We start from the raw sequence: 26,441 nt of genomic DNA, 5'->3' as shown, positions 1-26,441 counted from the left end.
ATATCTTTCTTTTTTTATAGAGATGTTCAGGTGATATTTTCTAGTCGGCTTTTTACAGCTATACTTCATCACTTTCAAATGTTTTATCCTAAAACTATTATGTCCCTTTAATGTGTTTCAACATTTCGGTATCATGTCCCTTTAAACTAGCTAATCGATAAAAATAAACTATTACAATTTCTATTTTTTAAAACATTCTTACTTTACAACAATCACACCTGCCTATGATTTTTGCACAGTAGTGTGTATGTATGTATATATTTTATATTTATAATATATATATATATATATATATATATATATATATATATATATTTCTCCAACATAGGTGTGTCCGGTCCACGGCGTCATCCTTACTTGTGGGATATTCTCTTCCCCAACAGGAAATGGCAAAGAGCCCAGCAAAGCTGGTCACATGATCCCTCCTAGGCTCCGCCTTCCCCAGTCATTCTCTTTGCCGTTGCACAGGCAACATCTCCACGGAGATGGCTTAGAGTTTTTTTGGTGTTTAAATGTAGTTTTTATTCTTCAATCAAGAGTTTGTTATTTTAAAATAGTGCTGGTATGTACTATTTACTCTGAAACAGAAAAGAGATGAAGATTTCTGTTTGTAAGAGGAAAATGATTTTAGCAACCGTTACTAAAATCGATGGCTGTTTCCACACAGGACTGTTGAGAGGAATTAACTTCAGTTGGAGGAAACAGTGAGCAGACTTTTGCTGCTTGAGGTATGACACATTTCTAACAAGACTTGGTAATGCTGGAAGCTGTCATTTTCCCTATGGGATCCGGTAAGCCATTTTTATTAAATAAGAATAAAGGGCTTCACAAGGGCTTTAAAGACTGGTAGACATTTTTCTGGGCTAAAACGATTGATTTACAAGCATTTTTAATAGTTTATAGCTTTGAGGAGTTATTTTATTCTTGGGAATTATGTTAAAGAAACGGCAGGCACTGTATTGGACACCTTTTTCACTGGGGGCCTTCTCTAATCATAGGCAGAGCCTCATTTTCGCGCCACTAATGCGCAGTTGTTTTTGGGAAGCAAGGCATGCAGATGCATGTGTGAGGAGCTCAGATACATAGAAAAAGCTTACTGAAGGCGTCATTTGGTATCGTATTCCCCTCTGGGCTTGGTTGGGTCTCAGCAAAGCAGATACCAGGGACTGTATAGGGGTTAAATATAAAAACGGCTCCGGTTCCGTTATTTTAAGAGTTAAAGCTTTCAAATTTGGTACCTTTCAAGGGGAAAACGCTGTTTGGCCCTGACTTGAAAGAGATTGTTACGGTTGCCTCCAGGCTGGCTGGAAGTTGGACCGTAGAAAAGGATGCTCCTAGCGCTCACCAAAGAATCATCAGCACCATAGTCAGCAATCCCTGTAGTGATATTAGCTGAAGCTGTCCCCTACAAACATGAGTCAAAGCTGCAAGTTAGAGGGACAGAAAATAGGTCTGATGTGCTGGAGCACACAGCCTGCTTTTTATTGAGGTTACATGCAAACAGGACACTCTCAGGGGGAGGCATAAAATCCCCCATCACACATTTGATATTAGATAGAGAGACACTCCCTTTGACAGGCCACAACATTTACTTCAGCAGATAACATTACACACAATAAAACAATGCAGTCCACCTTATCAATACTAGTCTGATTAGACAATGGGAAAGTTGATCACTAAACCTAATTAGAGCTAATCCCAGCAGACTTGTATGTAGAATAGGTTTCTTGAAGCTGAACAAAATTTAACTCTTAATGGCACACAATGAAACTGAACCAAGTGGGAGAAAACCAGGGACAAGTCATTTCACAGGTCTGGGGACATAGTCTTAAAGGGGGCATTGTTCACCAGAGTCACAATATGTCCCCAGACGTTTCCCAAAGGGCCACACACACCCAACAAAAGTCAATATACTCTCAGGGGCACAATCTTCCAGGGGCCATAGTCATGAGGAAGGAGGCTGGCAAATAGGCTTCTCCAAAATCCAGGGAAGCAGGGCAACCTTCCATTTAAAGGGCCAGTCACAAATAGCAGTTTGTAACATATCTCCCCTTTTGGAGGGAGACTAACAAGGCACCTGACCTTCTGTCGGTCAGTGCCTAAGTTAGTCTCGCAACCCACCCACAAATAAACACTAGCAGCAAAGCAGCCCCCCCACAACAAGTAGCACTGGCCTGTAGGTTCCAGGTTATAGGATGAAAGTGTAGCATCCTCTGCCTTCCTGGCGCAGCTGTGCAAATAGCTGATGGTACTTGGGGGGCAGAGGCCAGCGGCACTCTGCCCTGGTGCCAGCGCTTCTGCTGGGGTGAGGGGTTTGCAGGCCAGTCCTGTAACAAGGGGGTCTGTAGGGCAGAGGCCAGCAGCGCTCTGTTCTGATGCCAGCTCTTCTGCTGGGGGAATTGGGGCATAGTCCTGCCCGGTGGCAAAGGGAACGTGGGGGTCAGTGGGGGTTAACATCTCCACTGTTAACCCTGGGCCCAAGTTAGGAGTTAGCTGGGGAGGGGGAGATTGGCTTACCTCCTCCTCCTGATACTCCGGCGGCCGTTGGGAAGGGAGGTCGATGCTCTCCGCTTCCTGTGGAACATGCTGCGGCTGGGGATAGAGACCGGTTGTCTCCTCTCCCTGGAAGGCACACTCCGGCTGGGGAGGGAGGTCGATGCTCTCCCCTCCCTGTAGCTGGGTCTGTCGCTGGGGATCTGGGCCGCCTGCCCAGCATCCCTGTAGGGCCGGTAGAGAGACTGCGGTCCCATCTCCACCTGCCTGCTGGGGGTCCTCCCAGGACCAGTCTATGAGGCCTGCTGCCTCTGGTATCTCTGGCTGGGGAAGGGGACTGGTTGTCTCTTCCCTCTGCACGGTATACTGCCGCTGGGGAGGGAGGTCGCTGCTCTCCTCTCCCTGTAACTCTGGCTGCCGCTGGGAAGGGAGGTCGTTGCTCTCCGCTTCCTGTGACTCACTTTCTCGCTGGAGACCAGGTGTCCAGACCCTCAAACTCCACAGTTGGCGCTCAAAGGCTCGTGCTGCTTTGTTCTCCGTATCCAATTCCCGGATGATGCGACTGACTACCTCCTGTGCAGGGTCTGGACCATATCGGACTAGCCGCCTCTTTACCTCTGGAACGAAATCCGCGCCCTCATAGCGACGGATCAGGTTGAGGTGCTCTTCACAGGGTTCTGAATAGTGTCTTGTCAGCTCCATGCTGCTGTAGGTAGGGACGCTGCGCAGTGGCTAGCGTTGCCCTCAATAACTCTCCTACGATACCAGTGCTGTTGTGGTGCTGCTCCTTGCGCTAGGACGCGATCCCACCGCTGCCGCCAAATGTTACGGTTGCCTCCAGGCTGGCTGGAAGTTGGACCGTAGAAAAGGATGCTCCTAGCGCTCACCAAAGAATCATCAGCACCATAGTCAGCAATCCCTGTAGTGATATTAGCTGAAGCTGTCCCCTACAAACATGAGTCAAAGCTGCAAGTTAGAGGGACAGAAAATAGGTCTGATGTGCTGGAGCACACAGCCTGCTTTTTATTGAGGTTACATGCAAACAGGACACTCTCAGGGGGAGGCATAAAATCCCCCATCACACATTTGATATTAGATAGAGAGACACTCCCTTTGACAGGCCACAACATTTACTTCAGCAGATAACATTACACACAATAAAACAATGCAGTCCACCTTATCAATACTAGTCTGATTAGACAATGGGAAAGTTGATCACTAAACCTAATTAGAGCTAATCCCAGCAGACTTGTATGTAGAATAGGTTTCTTGAAGCTGAACAAAATTTAACTCTTAATGGCACACAATGAAACTGAACCAAGTGGGAGAAAACCAGGGACAAGTCATTTCACAGGTCTGGGGACATAGTCTTAAAGGGGGCATTGTTCACCAGAGTCACAATATGTCCCCAGACGTTTCCCAAAGGGCCACACACACCCAACAAAAGTCAATATACTCTCAGGGGCACAATCTTCCAGGGGCCATAGTCATGAGGAAGGAGGCTGGCAAATAGGCTTCTCCAAAATCCAGGGAAGCAGGGCAACCTTCCATTTAAAGGGCCAGTCACAAATAGCAGTTTGTAACAGAGATTATTTCAGATATCACTGGGGGTAAGGGCCACGCCCTTGCTCAGGATAGGTCTTTTAAGGCTAAAAATAAACCAAATTTTCGTCCCTTTCGCAGAAACGGACCAGCCTCAAGTTCTACATCCTCTAAGCAAGAGGGTAATACTTCTCAAACCAAGCCAGCCTGGAGGCCAATGCAAGGCTGGAACAAAGGTAAGCAGGCCAAGAAACCTGCCACTGCTACCAAGACAGCATGAGATGTTGGCCCCCGATCCGGGACCGGATCTGGTGGGGGGCAGACTTTCTCTCTTCGCTCAGGCTTGGGCAAGAGATGTTCTGGATCCTTGGGCGCTAGAAATAGTCTCCCAAGGTTATCTTCTGGAATTCAAGGAGCTACCCCCAAGGGGGAGGTTCCACAGGTCTCAATTGTCTTCAGACCACATAAAAAGACAGGTATTCTTACATTGTGTAGAAGACCTGTTAAAAATGGGAGTGATTCATCCGGTTCCATTAGGAGAACAAGGGATGGGATTCTACTCCAATCTGTTCATAGTTCCCAAAAAAGAGGGAACATTCAGACCAATCTTAGATCTCAAGATCCTAAACAAATTTCTCAAGGTTCCATCGTTCAAAATGGAAACCATTCGGACAATTCTTCCTACCATCCAGGAAGGTCAATTCATGACCACGGTGGATTTAAAGGATGCGTATCTACATATTCCTATCCACAAGGAACATCATCGGTTCCTAAGGTTCGCTTTTCTGGACAAGCATTACCAGTTTGTGGCACTTCCATTCGGATTAGCCACTGCTCCAAGAATTTTCACAAAGGTACTAGGGTCCCTTCTAGCGGTGCTAAGACCAAGGGGCATTGCAGTAGTACCTTACTTGGACGACATACTGATTCAAGCGTCGTCTCTACTACAAGCAAAGGCTCATACGGACATTGTCCTGGCCTTTCTCAGATCTCACGGGTGGAAAGTGAACGTAGAAAAAAGTTCTCTATCTCCGTCAACAAGAGTTCCCTTCTTGGGAACAATAATAGACTCCTTAGAAATGAGGATTTTTCTGACAGAGGCCAGAAAATCAAAACTTCTAAGCTCTTGTCAAGTACTTCATTCTGTTCTTCTTCCTTCCATAGCGCAGTGCATGGAAGTAATAGGTTTGATGGTCGCGGCAATGGACATAGTTCCTTTTGCGCGAATTCATCTAAGACCATTACTACTGTGCATGCTCAGTCAGTGGAATGGGGATTATACAGACTTGTCTCCGACGATACAAGTAGATCAGAGGACCAGAGATTCACTCCGTTGGTGGCTGACCCTGGACAACCTGTCACAAGGGATGAGCTTCCGCAGACCAGAGTGGGTCATTGTCACGACCGACGCCAGTCTGGTGGGCTGGGGCGCGGTCTGGGAACCCCTGAAAGCTCAGGGTCTTTGGTCTCGGGAAGAATCTCTTCCGATAAATATTCTGGAACTGAGAGCGATATTCAATGCTCTCAAGGCTTGGCCTCAGCTAGCAAAGGCCAAATTCATACGGTTTCAATCAGACAACATGACGACTGTTGCGTATATCAACCATCAGGGGGGAACAAGGAGTTCCCTGGCGATGGAAGAAGTGACCAAAATAATTCAATGGGCGGAGACTCACTCCTGCCACTTGTCTGCAATCCACATCCCAGGAGTGGAAAATTGGGAAGCGGATTTTCTGAGTCGTCAGACATTTCATCCGGGGGAGTGGGAACTCCATCCGGAAATCTTTGCCCAAATAATTCAATTGTGGGGCATTCCAGACATGGATCTGATGGCGTCTCGTCAGAACTTCAAGGTTCCTTTATACGGGTCCAGATCCAGGGATCCCAAGGCGACTCTAGTGGATGCACTAGTAGCACCTTGGAGCTTCAACCTAGCTTATGTGTTCCCACCGTTTCCTCTCATTCCCAGGCTGGTAGCCAGGATCAAACAGGAGAGGGTATCGGTGATCTTGATAGCTCCTGCGTGGCCACGCAGGACTTGGTATGCAGATCTGGTGAATATGTCATCGGCTCCACCATGGAAGCTACCTTTGAGACAGGACCTTCTTGTTCAAGGTCCGTTTGAACATCCGAATCTGGCCTCACTCCAACTGACTGCTTGGAGATTGAACGCTTGATTTTATCAAAGCGAGGGTTCTCAGATTCTGTCATTGATACTCTTGTTCAGGCCAGAAAGCCTGTAACTAGAAAAATCTACCATAAAATAGGGAAAAAATATATCTGTTGGTGTGAATCTAAAGGATTCCCATGGAACAAGATAAAAATTCCTAAGATTCTATCCTTTCTTCAAGAAGGTTTGGAGAAAGGATTATCTGCAAGTTCTTTGAAGGGACAGATTTCTGCTTTATCTGTTTTACTTCACAAAAAGCTGGCGGCTGTGCCAGATGTTCAAGCTTTTGTTCAGGCTCTGGTTAGAATCAAGCCTGTTTACAAACCTTTGACTCCTCCTTGGAGTCTTAATTTAGTTCTTTCAGTTCTTCAGGGGGTTCCGTTTGAACCCCTACATTCCGTTGATATCAAGTTATTATCTTGGAAAGTTTTGTTTTTGGTTGCAATTTCTTCTGCTAGAAGAGTTTCAGAGTTATCTGCTCTGCAGTGTTCTTCTCCTTATCTGGTGTTCCATGCAGATAAGGTGGTTTTGCGTACTAAACCTGGTTTTCTTCCGAAAGTTGTTTCTAACAAAAATATTAACCAGGAGATAGTTGTGCCTTCTTTGTGTCCGAATCCAGTTTCAAAGAAGGAACGTTTGTTGCACAATTTGGATGTAGTTCGTGCTCTAAAATTCTATTTAGAGGCTACAAAGGATTTCAGACAAACATCTTCCTTGTTTGTTGTTTATTCTGGTAAAAGGAGAGGTCAAAAAGCAACTTCTACCTCTCTCTCTTTTTGGCTTAAAAGCATCATCAGATTGGCTTATGAGACTGCCGGACGGCAGCCTCCTGAAAGAATCACAGCTCATTCCACTAGGGCCGTGGCTTCCACATGGGCCTTCAAGAACGAGGCTTCTGTTGATCAGATATGTAAGGCAGCGACTTGGTCTTCACTGCACACTTTTACTAAATTTTACAAATTTGATACTTTTGCTTCTTCTGAGGCTATTTTTGGGAGAAAGGTTTTGCAAGCCGTGGTGCCTTCCATCTAGGTGACCTGATTTGCTCCCTCCCATCATCCGTGTCCTAAAGCTTTGGTATTGGTTCCCACAAGTAAGGATGACGCCGTGGACCGGACACACCTATGTTGGAGAAAACAGAATTTATGTTTACCTGATAAATTACTTTCTCCAACGGTGTGTCCGGTCCACGGCCCGCCCAGGTTTTTTAATCAGGTCTGATGATTTATTTTCTCTAACTACAGTCACCACGGTATCATATGATTTCTCCTATGCAAATATTCCTCCTTTACGTCGGTCGAATGACTGGGGAAGGCGGAGCCTAGGAGGGATCATGTGACCAGCTTTGCTGGGCTCTTTGCCATTTCCTGTTGGGGAAGAGAATATCCCACAAGTAAGGATGACGCCGTGGACCGGACACACCGTTGGAGAAAGTAATTTATCAGGTAAACATAAATTCTGTTATAAATAAAATGTGTGTATATTTTTATATAACCTCTACAGAAAAAGTATAAATTTAAATGTAGTAGTAAGTGTATTAATCCTTTCAGTACAATTTATCAAACCTTTAAAAACAGTGTTTCACATATTTGTTTTCACATATTTTTCACATATTTGTTCCAGGCTCATTCAGAGAATGTTTCCCTGCGTCCACTTCGTGTGGAGTTGCTGCACTCCCTAGTAATAGCCCATCAGAGCTTTGCATTCCAGCTAGCAGTCTGGCTGAACAAACTACTGGCCTACTCTAGTAAGTGCATATGACATTTTAAATTAAGTCTGGTAATAATCAAATGATAGATTCATTCTGCTTTCGGTTTAATTGTAAATTTCTTCTTTTTTTTTATGGTTAAAAGCAAACATTGTTGTAAATGATTTACAAGTCTATGATAGAGAGCACATATTGGGTTACTTGAACTTAATGTTAAATTAAAGGGATAGGAAAGTCAAGACACTTTTAAATTCACTTCTATTTTCAAAGGTGCTTTGTTCTCTTGGTATTTCTTGTTGAAAGAATACATACATACCCCACACTAGTGTGAACTAGCTGCTGATTGGTTCCTGCACACATTTGTCTCTTTTGATTGGCTAACTGTGTTCAGCTAGCTGCCAGTAGTGCAATGCTGTTCCTTCAGCAAAAGATAACAGGATAATGAAGCACATTTGATAATAGAAGTAAATTGGAAAGCCGTTTAAAATTGTATATTCTATCCAAATCATGAAAGAAAAATTTGGGGTTTCCTATTCCTTCAACTCTGTGTTTTTTAATTATTTTAATGATGCACTAAGTACCAGCCTCTGTGCTTAGCAAGTGTCTGAGGCGGAGGGGATTTGTTTTATTTAAATGTTCTTAAAGGTGCATTATGGTTAGGAATGTTCTGTTTGTTCATATGACAGAATAACATTTTAAAAATGACATAAATATTGTTGCCTGAAAAATGTTAAGTCAAAGCTGCTTTAGTTGAAATTCTTTTTATTTGGTTTCAATAAAGCAAAACATTCACAATAGTAGGATCCACATTACATGGCATGGAATACATTCTCCGCAGATCAACACATATAAACAACAAAGAAGCATTATTTTTATCTGGATTCTATTTGTCTGTTGCTATCTAAATCAAGTCCATCTATATGACCTTTTCTCAGTATGTGTTACCTTTATATGTTTTCCCCTGTAGATCTCCCCCTATTTCTCAATAATTTTCTCGGAAACCATTTTATATATAGGATGTTACAAATATTTTAAACAATTAAACTAAAGAACTAAATAACTAAGTTGTCTGCTGAACGTGGTCAAGATCTGTTAGTTTCGTATCTAAGAAAAATCTACTTACAAGTCAAATGGTGTGAGTTGTAATCAGGTGAATCTTATCCTGTAAATCTGTGCTTATTTAAGTATGTCATGAGGAAACTTCCGTTGAGTGTCATCAATTGTCTACCCTCTCATCCCTTACCATGCATGATCCAGTAAAACCAGATCTTGTGAAATTGGTCCTTGGTACCCTGGAGCCATGCGATTTCTTCTGACATAATATATATAAATTGAATTTTGTCCATAATTTCCTGCCAGGTGGGAACTCCTATCTTCCAATGTCTTGCTATGCAAGTTCTAGTGGCTGTGCAACTTATCTTAATAAATTTATTAATGGGATTGTTAAATTGAGGGAGACTGTGATTCAATAACGCTTGGAAGGTAGTAAGGGAAATAGGTTCGTCAAGTAACGTGCTTAACATATTTTTTAGTTGATTCCATATGTCTTTTACTTTGACACAGTCCCACCACATATGACTATATGAGCCCAGTTCCTCGCAGCCCCTGTAGCAATTCCTTGAGTTGCTGGGGGGAAAAGTGACGTTTTTATTGGGGTTAAGTACCACCTAAAAGAAGTTTTAATGCAGTTTTCCCTAAGATCTAAACCTTTACATGAGTCAAACATAATTTGATCCCATTCATCCTTTAGGAGTGTAGTACCTGTGTCTATTTCCCATTTCTCCAACATAGGTGTGTCCGGTCCACGGCGTCATCCTTACTTGTGGGATATTCTCTTCCCCAACAGGAAATGGCAAAGAGCCCAGCAAAGCTGGTCACATGATCCCTCCTAGGCTCCGCCTACCCCAGTCATTCTCTTTGCCGTTGTACAGGCAACATCTCCACGGAGATGGCTTAGAGTTTTTTAGTGTTTAACTGTACATCTCCGCATCCTGCTTAAGGAGGTATTATCCACTCTGGATGATTGTGACAAGTTGGTCATCCCAGAGAAACTATGTAAAATGGACAAGTTCCTAGAGGTCCCGGGGCTCCCAGAAGCTTTTCCTATACCCAAGCGGGTGGCGGACATTGTAAATAAAGAATGGGAAAGGCCCGGTATTCCTTTCGTCCCTCCCCCCATATTTAAAAAATTGTTTCCTATGGTCGACCCCAGAAAGGACTTATGGCAGACAGTCCCCAAGGTCGAGGGAGCGGTTTCCACTTTAAACAAACGCACCACTATACCCATAGAAGATAGTTGTGCTTTCAAAGATCCTATGGATAAAAAATTAGAAGGTTTACTTAAAAATATGTTTGTTCAGCAGGGTTACCTTCTACAACCAATTTCATGCATTGTCCCTGTCGCTACAGCCGTGTGTTTCTGGTTTGATGAGCTGGTAAAGGCGGTCGATAGTGATTCTCCTCCTTATGAGGAGATTATGGACAGAATCAATGCTCTCAAATTGGCTAATTCTTTCACCCTAGACGCCACTTTGCAATTGGCTAGGTTAGCGGCTAAGAATTCTGGGTTTGCTATTGTGGCGCGCAGAGCGCTTTGGTTGAAATCTTGGTCAGCTGATGCGTCTTCCAAGAACAAGCTACTTAACATTCCTTTCAAGGGGAAAACGCTGTTTGGCCCTGACTTGAAAGAGATTATCTCTGATATCACTGGGGGTAAGGGCCACGCCCTTCCTCAGGATCGGCCTTTCAAGGCCAAAAATAAACCTAATTTTCGTCCCTTTCGTAGAAACGGACCAGCCCAAAGTGCTACGTCCTCTAAGCAAGAGGGTAATACTTCTCAAGCCAAGCCAGCTTGGAGACCAATGCAAGGCTGGAACAAGGGAAAGCAGGCCAAGAAACCTGCCACTGCTACCAAGACAGCATGAAATGTTGGCCCCCGATCCGGGACCGGATCTGGTGGGGGGCAGACTCTCTCTCTTCGCTCGGGCTTGGGCAAGAGATGTTCTGGATCCTTGGGCGCTAGAAATAGTCTCCCAAGGTTATCTTCTGGAATTCAAGGGGCTTCCCCCAAGGGGGAGGTTCCACAGGTCTCAGTTGTCTTCAGACCACATAAAAAGACAGGCATTCTTACGTTGTGTAGAAGACCTGTTAAAAATGGGAGTGATTCATCCTGTTCCATTAGGAGAACAAGGGATGGGGTTCTACTCCAATCTGTTCATAGTTCCCAAAAAAGAGGGAACGTTCAGACCAATCTTAGATCTCAAGATCTTAAACAAGTTTCTCAAGGTTCCATCGTTCAAAATGGAAACCATTCGAACAATTCTTCCTTCCATCCAGGAAGGTCAATTCATGACCACGGTGGATTTAAAGGATGCGTATCTACATATTCCTATCCACAAGGAACATCATCGGTTCCTAAGGTTCGCATTCCTGGACAAGCATTACCAGTTCGTGGCGCTTCCTTTCGGATTAGCCACTGCTCCAAGGATTTTCACAAAGGTACTAGGGTCCCTTCTAGCTGTGCTAAGACCAAGGGGCATTGCTGTAGTACCTTACTTGGACGACATTCTGATTCAAGCGTCGTCCCTTCCTCAAGCAAAGGCTCACACGGACATCGTCCTGGCCTTTCTCAGATCTCACGGATGGAAAGTGAACGTGGAAAAGAGTTCTCTATCTCCGTCAACAAGGGTTCCCTTCTTGGGGACAATAATAGACTCCTTAGAAATGAAGATTTTTCTGACAGAGGCCAGAAAAACAAAACTTCTAGACTCTTGTCGGATACTTCATTCCGTTCCTCTTCCTTCCATAGCGCAGTGCATGGAAGTGATAGGTTTGATGGTAGCGGCAATGGACATAGTTCCTTTTGCGCGCATTCATCTAAGACCATTACAACTGTGCATGCTCAGTCAGTGGAATGGGGACTATACAAACTTGTCTCCGAGGATACAAGTAAATCAGAGGACCAGAGACTCACTCCGTTGGTGGCTGTCCCTGGACAACCTGTCACAAGGGATGACCTTCCGCAGACCAGAGTGGGTCATTGTCACGACCGACGCCAGTCTGATGGGCTGGGGCGCGGTCTGGGGATCCCTGAAAGCTCAGGGTCTTTGGTCTCGGGAAGAATCTCTTCTACCGATAAATATTCTGGAACTGAGAGCGATATTCAATGCTCTCAAGGCTTGGCCTCAGCTAGCGAGGGCCAAGTTCATACGGTTTCAATCAGACAACATGACAACTGTTGCGTACATCAACCATCAGGGGGGAACAAGGAGTTCCCTGGCGATGGAAGAAGTGACCAAAATCATTCTATGGGAGGAGTCTCACTCCTGCCACCTGTCTGCTATCCACATCCCAGGAGTGGAAAATTGGGAAGCGGATTTTCTGAGTCGTCAGACATTGCATCCGGGGGAGTGGGAACTCCATCCGGAAATCTTTGCCCAAGTCACTCAACTGTGGGGCATTCCAGACATGGATCTGATGGCCTCTCGTCAGAACTTCAAAGTTCCTTGCTACGGGTCCAGATCCAGGGATCCCAAGGCGGCTCTAGTGGATGCACTAGTAGCACCTTGGACCTTCAAACTAGCTTATGTATTCCCGCCGTTTCCTCTCATCCCCAGGCTGGTAGCCAGGATCAATCAGGAAAGGGCGTCGGTGATCTTGATAGCTCCTGCGTGGCCACGCAGGACTTGGTATGCAGATCTGGTGAATATGTCATCGGCTCCACCATGGAAGCTACCTTTGAGACGAGACCTTCTTGTTCAAGGTCCGTTCGAACATCCGAATCTGGTCTCACTCCAGCTGACTGCTTGGAGATTGAACGCTTGATCTTATCGAAGCGAGGGTTCTCAGATTCTGTTATCGATACTCTTGTTCAGGCCAGAAAGCCTGTAACTAGAAAGATTTACCACAAAATTTGGAAAAAATATATCTGTTGGTGTGAATCTAAAGGATTCCCTTGGGACAAGGTTAAGATTCCTAAGATTCTATCCTTCCTTCAAGAAGGATTGGAAAAAGGATTATCTGCAAGTTCCCTGAAGGGACAGATTTCTGCCTTGTCTGTGTTACTTCACAAAAAGCTGGCAGCTGTGCCAGATGTTCAAGCCTTTTTTCAGGCTCTGGTTAGAATCAAGCCTGTTTACAAACCTTTGACTCCTCCTTGGAGTCTCAACTTAGTTCTTTCAGTTCTTCAGGGGGTTCCGTTTGAACCCTTACATTCCGTTGATATTAAGTTATTATCTTGGAAAGTTTTGTTTTTGGTTGCAATTTCTTCTGCTAGAAGAGTTTCAGAATTATCTGCTCTGCAGTGTTCTCCTCCTTATCTGGTGTTCCATGCAGATAAGGTGGTTTTACGTACTAAACCTGGTTTTCTTCCAAAAGTTGTTTCTAACAAAAACATTAACCAGGAGATTATCGTGCCTTCTCTGTGTCCGAAACCAGTTTCGAAGAAGGAACGTTTGTTGCACAATTTGGATGTTGTTCGCGCTCTAAAATTCTATTTAGATGCTACAAAGGATTTTAGACAAACATCTTCCTTGTTTGTTGTTTATTCCGGTAAAAGGAGAGGTCAAAAAGCAACTTCTACCTCTCTCTCTTTTTGGATTAAAAGCATCATCAGATTGGCTTACGAGACTGCCGGACGGCAGCCTCCCGAAAGAATCACAGCTCATTCCACTAGGGCTGTGGCTTCCACATGGGCCTTCAAGAACGAGGCTTCTGTTGATCAGATATGTAGGGCAGCGACTTGGTCTTCACTGCACACTTTTACCAAATTTTACAAGTTTGATACTTTTGCTTCTTCTGAGGCTATTTTTGGGAGAAAGGTTTTGCAAGCCGTGGTGCCTTCCATCTAGGTGACCTGATTTGCTCCCTCCCATCATCCGTGTCCTAAAGCTTTGGTATTGGTTCCCACAAGTAAGGATGACGCCGTGGACCGGACACACCTATGTTGGAGAAAACAGAATTTATGTTTACCTGATAAATTACTTTCTCCAACGGTGTGTCCGGTCCACGGCCCGCCCTGGTTTTTTAATCAGGTCTGATAATTTATTTTCTTTAACTACAGTCACCACGGTATCATATGGTTTCTCCTATGCAAATATTCCTCCTTAACGTCGGTCGAATGACTGGGGTAGGCGGAGCCTAGGAGGGATCATGTGACCAGCTTTGCTGGGCTCTTTGCCATTTCCTGTTGGGGAAGAGAATATCCCACAAGTAAGGATGACGCCGTGGACCGGACACACCGTTGGAGAAAGTAATTTATCAGGTAAACATAAATTCTGTTTTCGTGACAGTGGACAATTTAGATTTGTATTTATTTTCTTGAAGTGTAAGGTACAATTTGGATAGAGTGTGCTTATCTCTGCAGTCGGATTTACAAAAATCCGTGTATGGGTCTTTCCCTTCATGAGTGACATAACTATTGAGAGCAGAGGAAATTTGCAGGTAAACAAACCAGTGTAATTTGAGTGGTATTCATTTCTACTGCAGTTGATTAAATGTGATCAATCGTCCCTTTGTCACAAATTCAGCTACTCTGTAAAGTCCTTTGTTTGCCCACTTATCTAATTGGCTATGAATTTCTGGAGGTAGGAGGTGTTTAAGTGGTTTAACCCAAGTTCTCGCGGGGATCAGGTTTAATGTGTTAATGAGTGTTTTCCACAGTGTCGTCATTTCTGTTGTAATGGGAGATCTGTTTAGGTCAGGGGTTTTATCCCCTCCCAGGTCCCACAGGATATCCTCAACCCTGCTAACTCCTGCCAGATCCTTCTCTATCTGTGTCCACAAGATATTCTGTGTTTGTTTACTAATGAGGGAAGTCTGTGCTAATCTAGCCGCTTGGTAATAGTCTAGTAAATTCGGTAGACCCACCCCTCCTAATTGACGGTGTTGAGCTAATATGTAGGATGCTATGATCGCTCTCTTGTCCCCTCTGAGAAAGGAAGTTAGGTCTGCTTGTAATTTTTGGATATCTGGGGTTGGTATTTTTATGAGTAATGCTCTGAAAAGATACAAAATTCTGGGTAGGTTATTCATTTTTAGAGCTGAGAGACGCCCATACCATGAGAAATTGTTCTTTTTCCATGATTTCAGGTCTTTTCTAATATTTTTATATAATGGCACAAAATTCAGATTATAAAGCTTCAAATAGGAAGCCTGATTCCTAGGTAAGATAAAGAGGTTTTGGTCCAGTTTATATCAAAGTTAATTTCAAGAAGTTTCTTGGTATGGGTGGGTAATGATAAGGCCAGAGCCTCACATTTATCTGAATTAATTTTGTATCCTGAAATTTCAGCAAATTCTTGTAGAGTTTTATAAAGATAAGTCAGAGATTCTAAGGGTTTCGTCAATGTCAGCAGGATGTCATCCGCAAATAACAAGAGTTTGTATTCTTCCTCTCTAATTTTAACGCCTTTAATGTCCGCAGAACCTCTGATGTAAGATGCCAACGGCTCAATACAGAGGGCAAACAGCAGTGGCGACAGAGGGCATCCTTGTCGGGTGCCATTGAGTATATTAATTGATCTACATTGGTACCCTGCCGCACTTATCGTAGTTGTAGGTCTGGAGTAAATACCATTAATCGCCTGCATGAACGGTCCCCCAAACCCCATCTCCGTCAAAACTGCAGTCATGTATAGCCAGTCCGTCTAGTGATAGAAGCAGAGAAGGCGTTTCTGTCCTTGTGAGATACTCAGTCAGGGCTATTGTTCTTCTAATGTTGTCTGGTGCTTCTCTGTCCAATATGAATCCCACCTGATCAGGGTACACCAATCATGGGAGTATAGTTTTAAGTCTATTGACCAAAATTTTTGTTTGAATTTTAATGTCCTGGTTAATCAGAGAGATGGGTCTATAACTTTGGCATAACTTCGGATTTTTCCCTGGTTTGGGTATAACTATAATTTTAGCTCTAAGAATATCAGCCGGTATGTCAACACCTTGCATGATGTCATTACAAAATTTTTCAAGGTGTGGAATTAGAGTAGGTTTAAACAGTTTGTAATATTCGCCTGGTAGGCCATCCGGCCCTGCTGCTTTTCCCGACTTAAGCTCCTTAATGACCTTGTTTATCTCTTCCCTTGTTATGTCTGCGTTTAATTTGTCCCTTTCCTTAGAGCTAATCACTTGGAGTTTGTCTTTTTGCAGAAACTGGGCTAATAATCTATCGGTATGGGAGGATTGTTCGACTTTTTGTCCGTCATATAGTGTCGCGTAATATGTTGCAAACATGTCCGAGATGTCTTGTGGGTTTGAGGTCTGCGTCCCATCTGGTAGTTGTAGGACTGGGATAGAATATGTCTTTGTTTTCTCTCTTAATTTATGGGCTAAGTATTTGTCTGGTTTGTTAGAATAGAGAAAATAATTTGCTTTTAGTTTTTGAGTCGCTTTCACCGCTGAGTTATTTAGGATTTTTGCTAACAGATTTCGTTTGGTTTGAAGTAGTTTAAATATGGCCCTGGCGGAGGTTTGTTTATGTTGTTGTTGTTTCAGAGATTGTATGTCTGTTTGGAGCATATCAATAGTGTTGCGTGTCTCTTTAATGAGCCTGGCTTTTTCTTTTATAAGTAGGCCTCTTAAGAATGTCTTGTGGGCAGCCCACGGGGAAATTGGATTGTCTGTGGAGTGATCATTATGTTGCCAATATTCTTTCATGGACTTCACTATTTTTCTAAGTGTTTGGTCATTCTTTAGATTGTGAGGGTCGTAAGTCCATGAACGTTGTCGTTGTGTATTGATGATGCCAATCATCTTTATTTGGACCACAGAGTTGTCGGACCACACACAGGGGTGTATTTCAGAATGAACCATATTTGTAATCAGTGTCTGACTGACCAACACATAATCCAGTCTCGAATACGAGTTATGGGCATGTGAGTAGAAAGTATGATCAGTTGTAACTCCATACAGGTATTCCCAAGTATCAATCATATTATGGGCTTCTAATGAGTCTCGTATGGATTTGGAGATTGAGTTTTGTCTAAGCTTTTTATTGGAGATTTTGGTTCCCACCATATTGGTGTGTGGTGTCAATGAGATATTGAAATCTCCTGCTAATATAATTTGTAAATGGGACCATTGAGTTAATAGATGTGAGACTTGGTGAAAGAAAGTGTGTTGTTTTTCGTTTGGGGCGTACACATTACATAAGGTGATCTGAGTGTTCCGTACTCTGCCTCTTACTTTCAGATATCTACCCTCCGGATCTTTAATAACATCCTCAGTCACAAATTGCAAGGATTGATGTAGAAGTATAGAGACACATTTTTTCTTTTGGTCTGTGGTGGAGTGATAATGAAGGGGAAAATGTCTGTCCCAATATTAGGGGATTAAATCGTGGGTGAAATGAGTCTCTTGTAAGAATATTACTTTTGCTTTTAATTTTTTATATTGATTTAGGGCCGTTTTACGTTTTATGTCCGTATTCAGTCCCCTCACATTATGTGTGAGGATTATCAGTTCAGATGTCATAATGTGTGATTTGATATCTTGCTTAGTGTCAGATCCAGTTTACCATGATAAACCCCCTGAACTCTGTTGTCCTTTTCCTTCAGTATTGTGTTTAGGGTATGACCCTTGTTCCCTCAACTTGAAAAATCTTTGAGAAACACCAATGACTAGCTTGACCACGTTCAAACAGCAACAGAACAAGAAACATTTAAGATAATAACATAACAACAAATACATTGCTTAAGTTTTGTGTGATTGCATAGAAATGTAATTAAAATAAACATTAGCTATACAGTGCAAAATTAAATAGAAAATAGAATATCTAACTAGTAACAGAGATTACTTAAATTAAAGCCTCTTGTGCCGTATTGTAGGGGTATTTTTTTCCCCCTTAGGAGCTTTTTGCTGCTTCCCCCCACATTTTTTCCAGGCTCCCGAACTATGTCCATAGATGCGTCTCAATATTGTCCCAGATGAGTGAGGACATAAGTCTGACCACAACCATTCTCAAATCAGTGGACTAGGTGCGACCAAGAGGTTGTTACAGCACCTAGATTATCAGCATTATAACTAGCCGAACCTCGGTCCATTACTGTGACCTGGAAAACATCTTTATTAACATTAGTCATACTCATCTGTCCAGAAGGCCCTCAGAGAGTTGAGAAAGGTCTGAAGGTGTTCTTGTTTCCGATCATAACTGGATACCTCTCATTTTTGTTTCTTCTTAGTTACCCTGCTCCACTTGGTTCTCATTTTGCTGTCACCCCGATGTGGAGCAAGATCTTTCCCAGTTCCCCGGGGTGGAGTAGGAGGGTCTGGTGCTTCTAGGTTAAAGTATGAGCAAATTTCTGTTTTTTCTTGCTGGTTTTTTTATCGAAAATATCTTGTTTTCATGGGAGATGTTTAGGGCAAATGGGAATCCCCATCGGTAGGTAATCTGATTCTTCCGTAGCAGCTGGGTGAGTGATCTCAGTGCACCTCTTCTTTGCATTGGACCACTGTGCCTTGAAACTTAAACGTCTGATTTTTTTTCTAGCCGCCTGGATGACAGCCTCCTTTTCTGGGAATCGCCACATTTTGACAATGACATCTCTCGGTGGGTAGTCTCCTCTTGGTTTAGCTTTAAGGGCCCTATGCGCTCTCTCTATTTGAAAGCTGTCATCATCTGTCGGGCCTGTAATGGCTTGGAATAGTTTCCTGAGGTAATTTTGCAGTTCTGGCTGTGTTACGGTTTCTGGGATGCCTTTGAGTCGTATATTGCTCCTTCGAGAACGGTTCTCCAAATCCTCCATCTTGTCTTGAAGCTCCTCTAGTTCCTGCTGGTGTGTAAGAACCTGGTGAGATAAATTGCTGATATTTTCTTCCCTAGAGGTTTCATTATCCTCCAAGGATGAGACTCTTGTGCAAAGGTCTTGAATTTCTTGCTTAATTTCCTCCAGGCTGCTAGTTACAGTTGTTTGGATTACGTTCATTTTACCCCCACATTTTTTCAAAATTGGCCATTATGTCTTGTTTTGAGACCAACGCTTTAATATCGGCCTTTGTGGCTGGCGTGGACTCATCGTCATGTGTTTGTGGGTTGCTCTCATATTCTATGTCATCTTCCATATCTGCTTCTGGTTTGCTGAGTATTTTACCCCCTTTGGAGAGTTTGAAAAAAATACTGGCTGTGGCAGATTTCCCTGTCGTGGCAGTTCTTGGTAGCTTTCTGACCGACATGTTAAGCGAATTAAAAGAACAGCTTGCTCATGGAGGAGTTATTCGCTGTAATAACTTAATAGTGCACAAGATGGGGGGTGATGTTAAGCTACAAACAGTTAATGCGTGTGCCCCTCAGATTTGTATATCGTCTAATCTGTGTTATCCCTCCTCAGGATTATCCTGCTTCATTATGGGTTATTCAGAAGATATTTATTAAAAGATACAGACCCCTGCTCACTCACTGTTTAATTGTATGTGCACTTAATTAACACATGATAAACATTCCTTTATAACGCTTTATGTGCCACCTGACCACGTGATCTCAGCGTGCTTTGAGTAGGCGCTCATTTTATAGGTATCCGCTGCTCAAAAATCTCAGCTAGTCATTGTTAGTGTGGAGCTGGGGTCCGTAGCCCTTGCTTATATATGGTCTGTCCCTGTTTTACAGTTTAGAGGGCTTACCCTGTAAGCTTTAGTGTCCCCGACTAGCTGGAAAAATCCTCATGCTGATTTTCAAGAAGGCGCCTTGATGTTGCTCTATCAGAGCTTATTGTAGATACTTTAGCTCTTTCCCATATCGCCATGCTGCAGATCTTGCTATAAAGGCTCCTGTAGTGGTCCGGGGTTGGACAGCCACTCTTCAGGATGTGTCCTAGGCACTTTTGATAAGTATCGGCTCTCAGTTATGCAATTTGCACGGAGCAGTCTGATTATGCGACCATCTCCGTTTCCGGTCAAACTCCGCCCCCGTCAAAGCTGCTTTAAAGGGACATTCCGGTCAAAATTTAAAGGGACAGTCTACAATAGAATATTGTTTTAAAAGATAGATAATCCCTTTATTACCCATTCCCCAGTTTTGCATAACCAACACAGTTATATTAATATCATTTTTACCTCTGTGATTACCTTGTATCTAAGCATCTTCTGACAGACCCCTGATCACATGACTATATATTTATTATCTATTGACTTGCATTAGTACTGTGTTGTGCTAAATCTTAAATAACTCCTCAGGCGTGAACACAGTGTTATCTATATGGCCCACATGAACTAGCAGTATCCTGTTGTGAAAAGCAAATAAAAAAGCATGTGATAAGAGGCTGTCTATAGAACCTTTGAAACAGGGAGACATTTAGAGGTTTAAATGTTATAAAGTATATTAATCTTGCAATGTTGGTTATGCAAAGCTGGGGAATGGCTAGTAAAGGCTTTATCTATCTTTTTAAACCATAACAATTTTAGTGTAGACTGTCTCTTTAAATGCACATAGATTAATTACATATTTGAATAGAAACACATTTGCAATATACATGTATTGGCAAAACTGCTTGTAGTAAAAGTTATCACTGTTTTATTGTTAGCATTTTCTTCTACATGTGAAATATAGCTAGATATTCTCAGTGCACCAGCATTTAAAATATTTCCTTCCTAAGATAGGGAGAGTCCACAGCTTCATTCCTTACTATTGGGAAATACAACACCTGGCCACCAGGAGGAGGCAAAGACACCCCAGCCAAAGGCTTAACTATCCCTCCCACTTTCTCACTATCCCAGTTATTTTTCACCTTTCTTTAGGAGGTGGAAGAGAAGTGTCAGAAGATTTGGAGAGTCCTTGAAAAGGTTATCTGCCCTTCGAGATAGGACTGGAGTTTTTTAAGTAGTCATATCAACATCTCAGTGAGAGTATTGATGAAAGTTAGAGTCTGGAGATGCAGGGAAAGTTTTTCTGCGAAACCATCCAGAATACTGCTAACAGTTAAGCAATCAGTGTTGACAAGTTTCACTGCCTGCTTTCTCTCACTCATGTCCATGTCAGGAACGCTTCTATAAGACTGTCACACTTGAGAGGCTGTGTTCTGTTCCACAGCATGGATCCTAGAGGTAAGATCATTTAAATCTTTACATACAAAACACTATAACATGGTCACAGTGTGGCTCCTTTATACCTTGATAGGATCTAGGGTTAATATCCTCTGAAGGGGGTTTATTGAACAGTTGGGGTTAATTATCAGTGTATTAATTATTTACATGCTGCATTTTGTGATTTGTTTCCTGGGCGGATAGACTGTGTGTTTTGGCTGGAACAAACAGGTTTCACTTTTAAGTTTCCCTTTCGTTTTTGAAAGTGTTGCACAGCTCCTATTACTTGCTTTACTTGTAATAACAGGGGACGTACTGTCTTGCACGCCATGTGACCAGGTGTGGTCTATGTTAATTTCCTCCATTCCGTCTGAGACTTGAACCTGAGGAGAGCGTTTCCTCTGTTAACTTTCTGGGTCTAAGAGGTGGTGAGTGCCCCAGCCATTGGGAGAATAAAGGTGCAGTTTTCTATAATAAAAAAACGTTTTTATTTGTGTCCTTCCTTGGGTATAACCTGAGCTATGGAGGACTCTGACATGTTAGAAGGCACTCCTTCTGTACTAAATCATACCTGTTTATATTATGAGTAGGCCATGGTTTTCCCGCCCACTCAATTATGTTCCACATGCCTTAACACCATTATAAAGTCTAAGGGAGATAAGCCTTCTAAGGCTCTTAATCCCTCTGAGCCGTCTACCTCTCAGGACTCGGAGTCCCATGAGATTACTACCCTTGCTACATTATCCACTCCACATGCAGTTCCCCGTAGCACATCTAATCCTCCATCCGGAGGGGCCCTTCTTCCTGCTGACTTTGCCGCGCAGTTACAAACGGCGGTGTCTGCGGCCCTCAGTGCATTACCTCGCTCTAACAAACGCAAGAGAAAGGTTAAACATAGCTCTCCTGACCCGGAGTCATCTAAATATTTATCTGATTTAGCTATCCGATGAGGAGTTAACCTCTGTAGCTTCAGAGGGTGAACTTTCTGGGTCGGAGTCCTTAGCGTCTAAGCCTCCTGCTGCGTAGGAACCGTCCTTTAGACGGTTTTAATTGCTACATAATTCTATTGCAGGTATGTATGGAATATAAAGATATGCTAAAAAATATCTTTATATTTCATACATACAGGCATACAGAACTACCATCTTTTTACAACGAATCTTATACTTGTATACACATTCACCCTGTAAACGATGGGTCGATATAGAACTAGAAAGCCTCCACACCCCTCATTTTAGTGAACTATGTTGGTCATTTAACAACACTAAGAACATCACTACTACAAACCCAATAATTATAGAGACCCTTAATATATGGAACATGGCCTTACTCAATTTCCATTTATTTCATCTAAACCTTCACCTCTAACTTCACTAATTACTAACGGGGAACTAGACTTAGGCCCAACCATACTGAAGAACTCACCATTTGAAAACCTTAATGACTTCCCTGTATACCCTCTCATAGACAATGAATAAGTTAAACGGCAAGGGACACTACTAGCTCAGGAGCTGCCATGTTTTACAAATTGGTTTACCTATCGTAGACTATATCATTTTCTCACTAACAACCCACACACCAGAAATATGACTAGGCCTCTTACTAATTTTGAACTCTTATTTACACAAAATCCTCCTCCGAGACACACAATCTCCAAAATTTACAAAATACTGGTTCAGAACCAACCTGGACAAATCCTGGGATACATGGAAAGTTGGGAAAGAGATCTAGGTAAGATCATACTGCCTCAGACCTGGTCACAAATTTTTCAGCATACTATGAAAACATTGATATCCTCTGGTATTTTAGAAATCTCAAAATATTACACAGATGGTATTTCACACAGTGTAGACTCCATAAATTATTTCACAAGTCAGACAATAAATGCTGGAGATGGGTCACGTGGGAAGTGATATGGCGCACATGTGGTGGTGGTGGTGTTCGTCCATTCAGAATATTTGGAGACAAATTATAAAAGAAATTGAACACTTTTTAGAAAATCAATTCCCTCTAGACCCTTTGATTTGGCTTTTAAATAAACCTCCAAACCTGAAATATAAACCGAAACTAAAAAAAATTTACTATGACAAACAGTATCAAATTTTTAATAGCAAAGAATTGGAAAGGTAAAGAGGTCCCCCACATGTTAATGTGGATACAAAAAAACCTTGGAGTTGATAGAAATGGAAGAATGCCACTACTTAAAACATGACAATATGGACACTTATGCTGAAATAACCTTGTTATGGGAACGCTATATTAATCTATTACAACAGAAAAGACACAAAATTACCACCTTTGGGGTTGAACACACGACATACATATCTCATTACCACAAGGTATACAACTTTCTTCAAAAACCTGAGTAAACATGTATTTTCCTAAAAAACATACATGTAATCGTAACCGCATGGGCGCTTCAGTCAAAAAAGTATCAATGATGATTGTTAATGTTATTATTGCTTTATTTAATTAAACTATATGGATAACCAATGTACCACATTACTAAGAAAGACTTTCGGACTCTTCACTAATAAAAATGTGGCAGTGATAAGATATGTTAGTTACTTTTACGTGTTAACCTTACAAATGTCCAATACCAAATTTTGGGACAGACCACCTTTTGCTATCTCCCAGACTTTGTTCCACATTGGGAGCTTCTCCCTATCGCACTTCTATACACAACTAATAAAACAGAGTGAATCTCTAATTCAAACTAACTTATTGACAAAACTAACCACCGACATCCCCACGGATGTGAAAGATAGTTTAGATCTCACGAAGCAAGCAACACTCGCAGTCACCTATAGAGAGGTGCAAACCAGACTACTACATAAGGACTATATTACACCACACAGGTTGTCAAAATGGAGTAATCAATTCCCCAATCAATGTATTAAATGTAGCAGCGTAGCCCCATCTTTTCAACACTACTTTTTCGCATGCCCGATCGTCAGACGTTTTTGGGGACATTATCAATACTGGATAAAAGATACATTCAATATTGAGATAAATCTGACTACAGCCGAGATATATATTTTTAAGTGGGATGACACCTATAAAAAATATCACCAATTGCTTACACTGTGTATACTCTTAGCTAGACACTGTATTCTTAATAGAAATAACCCCCAACAATAGCTCAGTTTAAACATCTGCTGATGAAACAGCTCTATGTGGAGCAAAATGATGTAAAGCTAGACACAACTCGCAGATTGCGACCTTTTTTAAAAAAATGGCGACCTCTTATCACTACTTTTTAGTACAGCCCTGCAAAAGCAGATCCGGCGGCCTTTTGCCCACTCAGAGGTGATGCTCCAGCTGAATCTTAGAGGGGAGTGGCAACCCATGATTGAACCTGGGGAGAACCAAGGCACAGATTATTTCCCCTTTAAAGAAATGCTCTTCTAACACAGTGACCCCCCCCCCCTTTTTTTTCTCTCTCCCCCCTGTCCCTTCCCTGACCCTCTCCCTCTAGTTGATTGATATATTGTTGTTTAAAATGTTATGTATTAATGTTAAAACTATGGAAACAGAAAAAACACACAGATTCAGACTATAAAAGACTTTATTGTAAATCCAAGGGAAAACTGATGGACAATCTTGGGAAATCCCTATGCTCCCCTTTGTGTCGAGAAGACTTTGTGAAGTTTCAATGCATATGCCAACCAATTATATGTAGAGTCTTTTCGCTTTCGTTCTACTCTTAATTATGTGTTTCTGTTTTGGATGTGACACGGGGAAGATCTTTGTATTCAATTTTCAAAGATATGTCTTGATTAACTGTCTTTTGTTGAATCTGTTTCCTGCAATAAAACGAATTTAAAAAAAGAAGATATGTTACTTAAAAAATGAATCAGCCAATGTATGTACAATAGGAGCTACGACTCCACACACTGTAATAAGAACGGTTTATTTTTGGAAATAAAGCTGATTTAAAAAAAAAAAAAAAAAATGTAATCTTGGAAGGTTTTCTTTTTTTTGGCTATTGCCTCTGTGCGCACAGTTTCTGAGATCTCTGCTTTGCAATGTGAGCCCCCTTATCTGATTTTTCATGCAGATAAGGCAGTTTTACGTACTAAATTAGGTTTTCTTCCTATGGTTGTGACAGATCGCAACATCAATCAGGAGATTGTGGTTCCTTCCTTGTGTCCTAATCCTTCTTCATCGAAGGAACGCTTACTTCACAATTTGGATGTGGTTTGCATCTTGAAGTTCTATCTTCAGGCTACTAAGAAGTTTAGACAATCTTCCTCTTTGTTTGTTGTCTATTCAGGGAAGCGTAAGGGGCAGAAGGCTACTTTGACTTCACCAATCTTTTTGGTTAAGGAGTGTCATCTGATTAGCTTACGAGACAACGGGACATCGTCGTCCTGAGAGGATAACGGCTCATTCCACTTGAGCAGTGGCTTCCTCTTGGGCCTTTAAGAACGAGGCCTCTATGGATCAGATTTGTAAGGCGGCTACCTGGTCCTCCTAACATATTTTTTCAAAATTTTTATGTTTTTGCTTTGGCTGAAGCAGCTTTCGGGAGAAAAGTTTTGCAGGCTGTGGTGCCCTCAGTATAGGGTCTGCCTCTTCCTTTTTGTTCCCTCCCGTTATTCATTCAGTGTCCTCTGGAGCTTGGGTATAGTTTTTCCAACAGTAAGGAATGAAGCCGTGGACTCTTCCTATATTAGGAAGGAAAACATAATTTATGCTTACCAGATAAATTCCTTTCCTTCCGGATAGGGAGAGTCCATGGCCCCCGCCCGTTTTTTCTTGTCTATGGGCGGTCCCCTATTATTTATATTATTCTTCTGGCATCATTTATACCCTAATGTTTCTCCTACTTTTTCCTTGTTCCCTTGGCAGAATGGGGTAATGAGGAAATGGGAGGGATATTTAAGCCTTTGGCTGGATTGTCTCTGCCTCGTCCTGGTGACCAGGTGTTGTATTTCCCAACAGTAAGAATGAAGCTGTGGACTCTCCCTATCCGGAAGTAAAGGAATTTATCTGGTAAGCATAAATTATGTTTTTCGTTCGTTTTTAAATGTCTTCATTGTTAACAACCTATTTTCCAATAGAGCAATTTCTTTTCTTCTACTACTATATACTCTCTCCTTCATACTGCTAATATATATTCACTTATCATTTTTTACCATTTTTCACAAGTGAAACTAAACCTCATTATTATATTTCAGTTGTTTTAAATTAACCACGTTCCCCTGTTATTGGTTACTCTTGTGTTAATCAGTTTTGCTTAAAGGGCTATTGCATTGTAAATTTGGCTCCCTTTTAATGTGTTCCAAGTGATCCATTTCTCCTGCTGGAGTGTATTTATTTGTTTACAATAGCTCCTACACCTTTATTTTGTCACTTTTAAATAACTATTTTTGACTGTTAAAACCACCATATATACTGGAAAGTACAGTTCTGCAGGATAGGCTATAGAAAAGCTATGTACACAAGAGGGAGCAACATAAATTGGCCTCTCAGTGGGAGGTTGTGTGGGGATTGAAGATTCCACCTCCTTTGAAT

General features: G+C 42.2%; 1 protein-coding gene across 5 annotated transcripts in view; it reads left to right on the top strand.

The window, feature by feature from the left end:
- UBR1 (ubiquitin protein ligase E3 component n-recognin 1) overlaps window positions 1-26,441 on the top strand; it is a 693,945-nt gene that overhangs the window by 210,231 nt on the left and 457,273 nt on the right. For all 5 annotated transcript variants that reach the window (XM_053697798.1, XM_053697801.1, XM_053697800.1 and 2 more), the window contains exon 8: window positions 7,829-7,952. In XM_053697798.1, coding sequence (XP_053553773.1) covers window positions 7,829-7,952 — 124 coding nt within the window. The remainder of the gene's footprint in view (window positions 1-7,828; window positions 7,953-26,441) is intronic.

The sequence above is a fragment of the Bombina bombina genome, chromosome 1 (genome assembly GCF_027579735.1).
Source record: "Bombina bombina isolate aBomBom1 chromosome 1, aBomBom1.pri, whole genome shotgun sequence".
NCBI lineage: Eukaryota > Metazoa > Chordata > Amphibia > Anura > Bombinatoridae > Bombina > Bombina bombina.
Note: the sequence above shows the minus strand (reverse complement) of the source record. Positions and strands in the feature narration are given on the sequence as shown.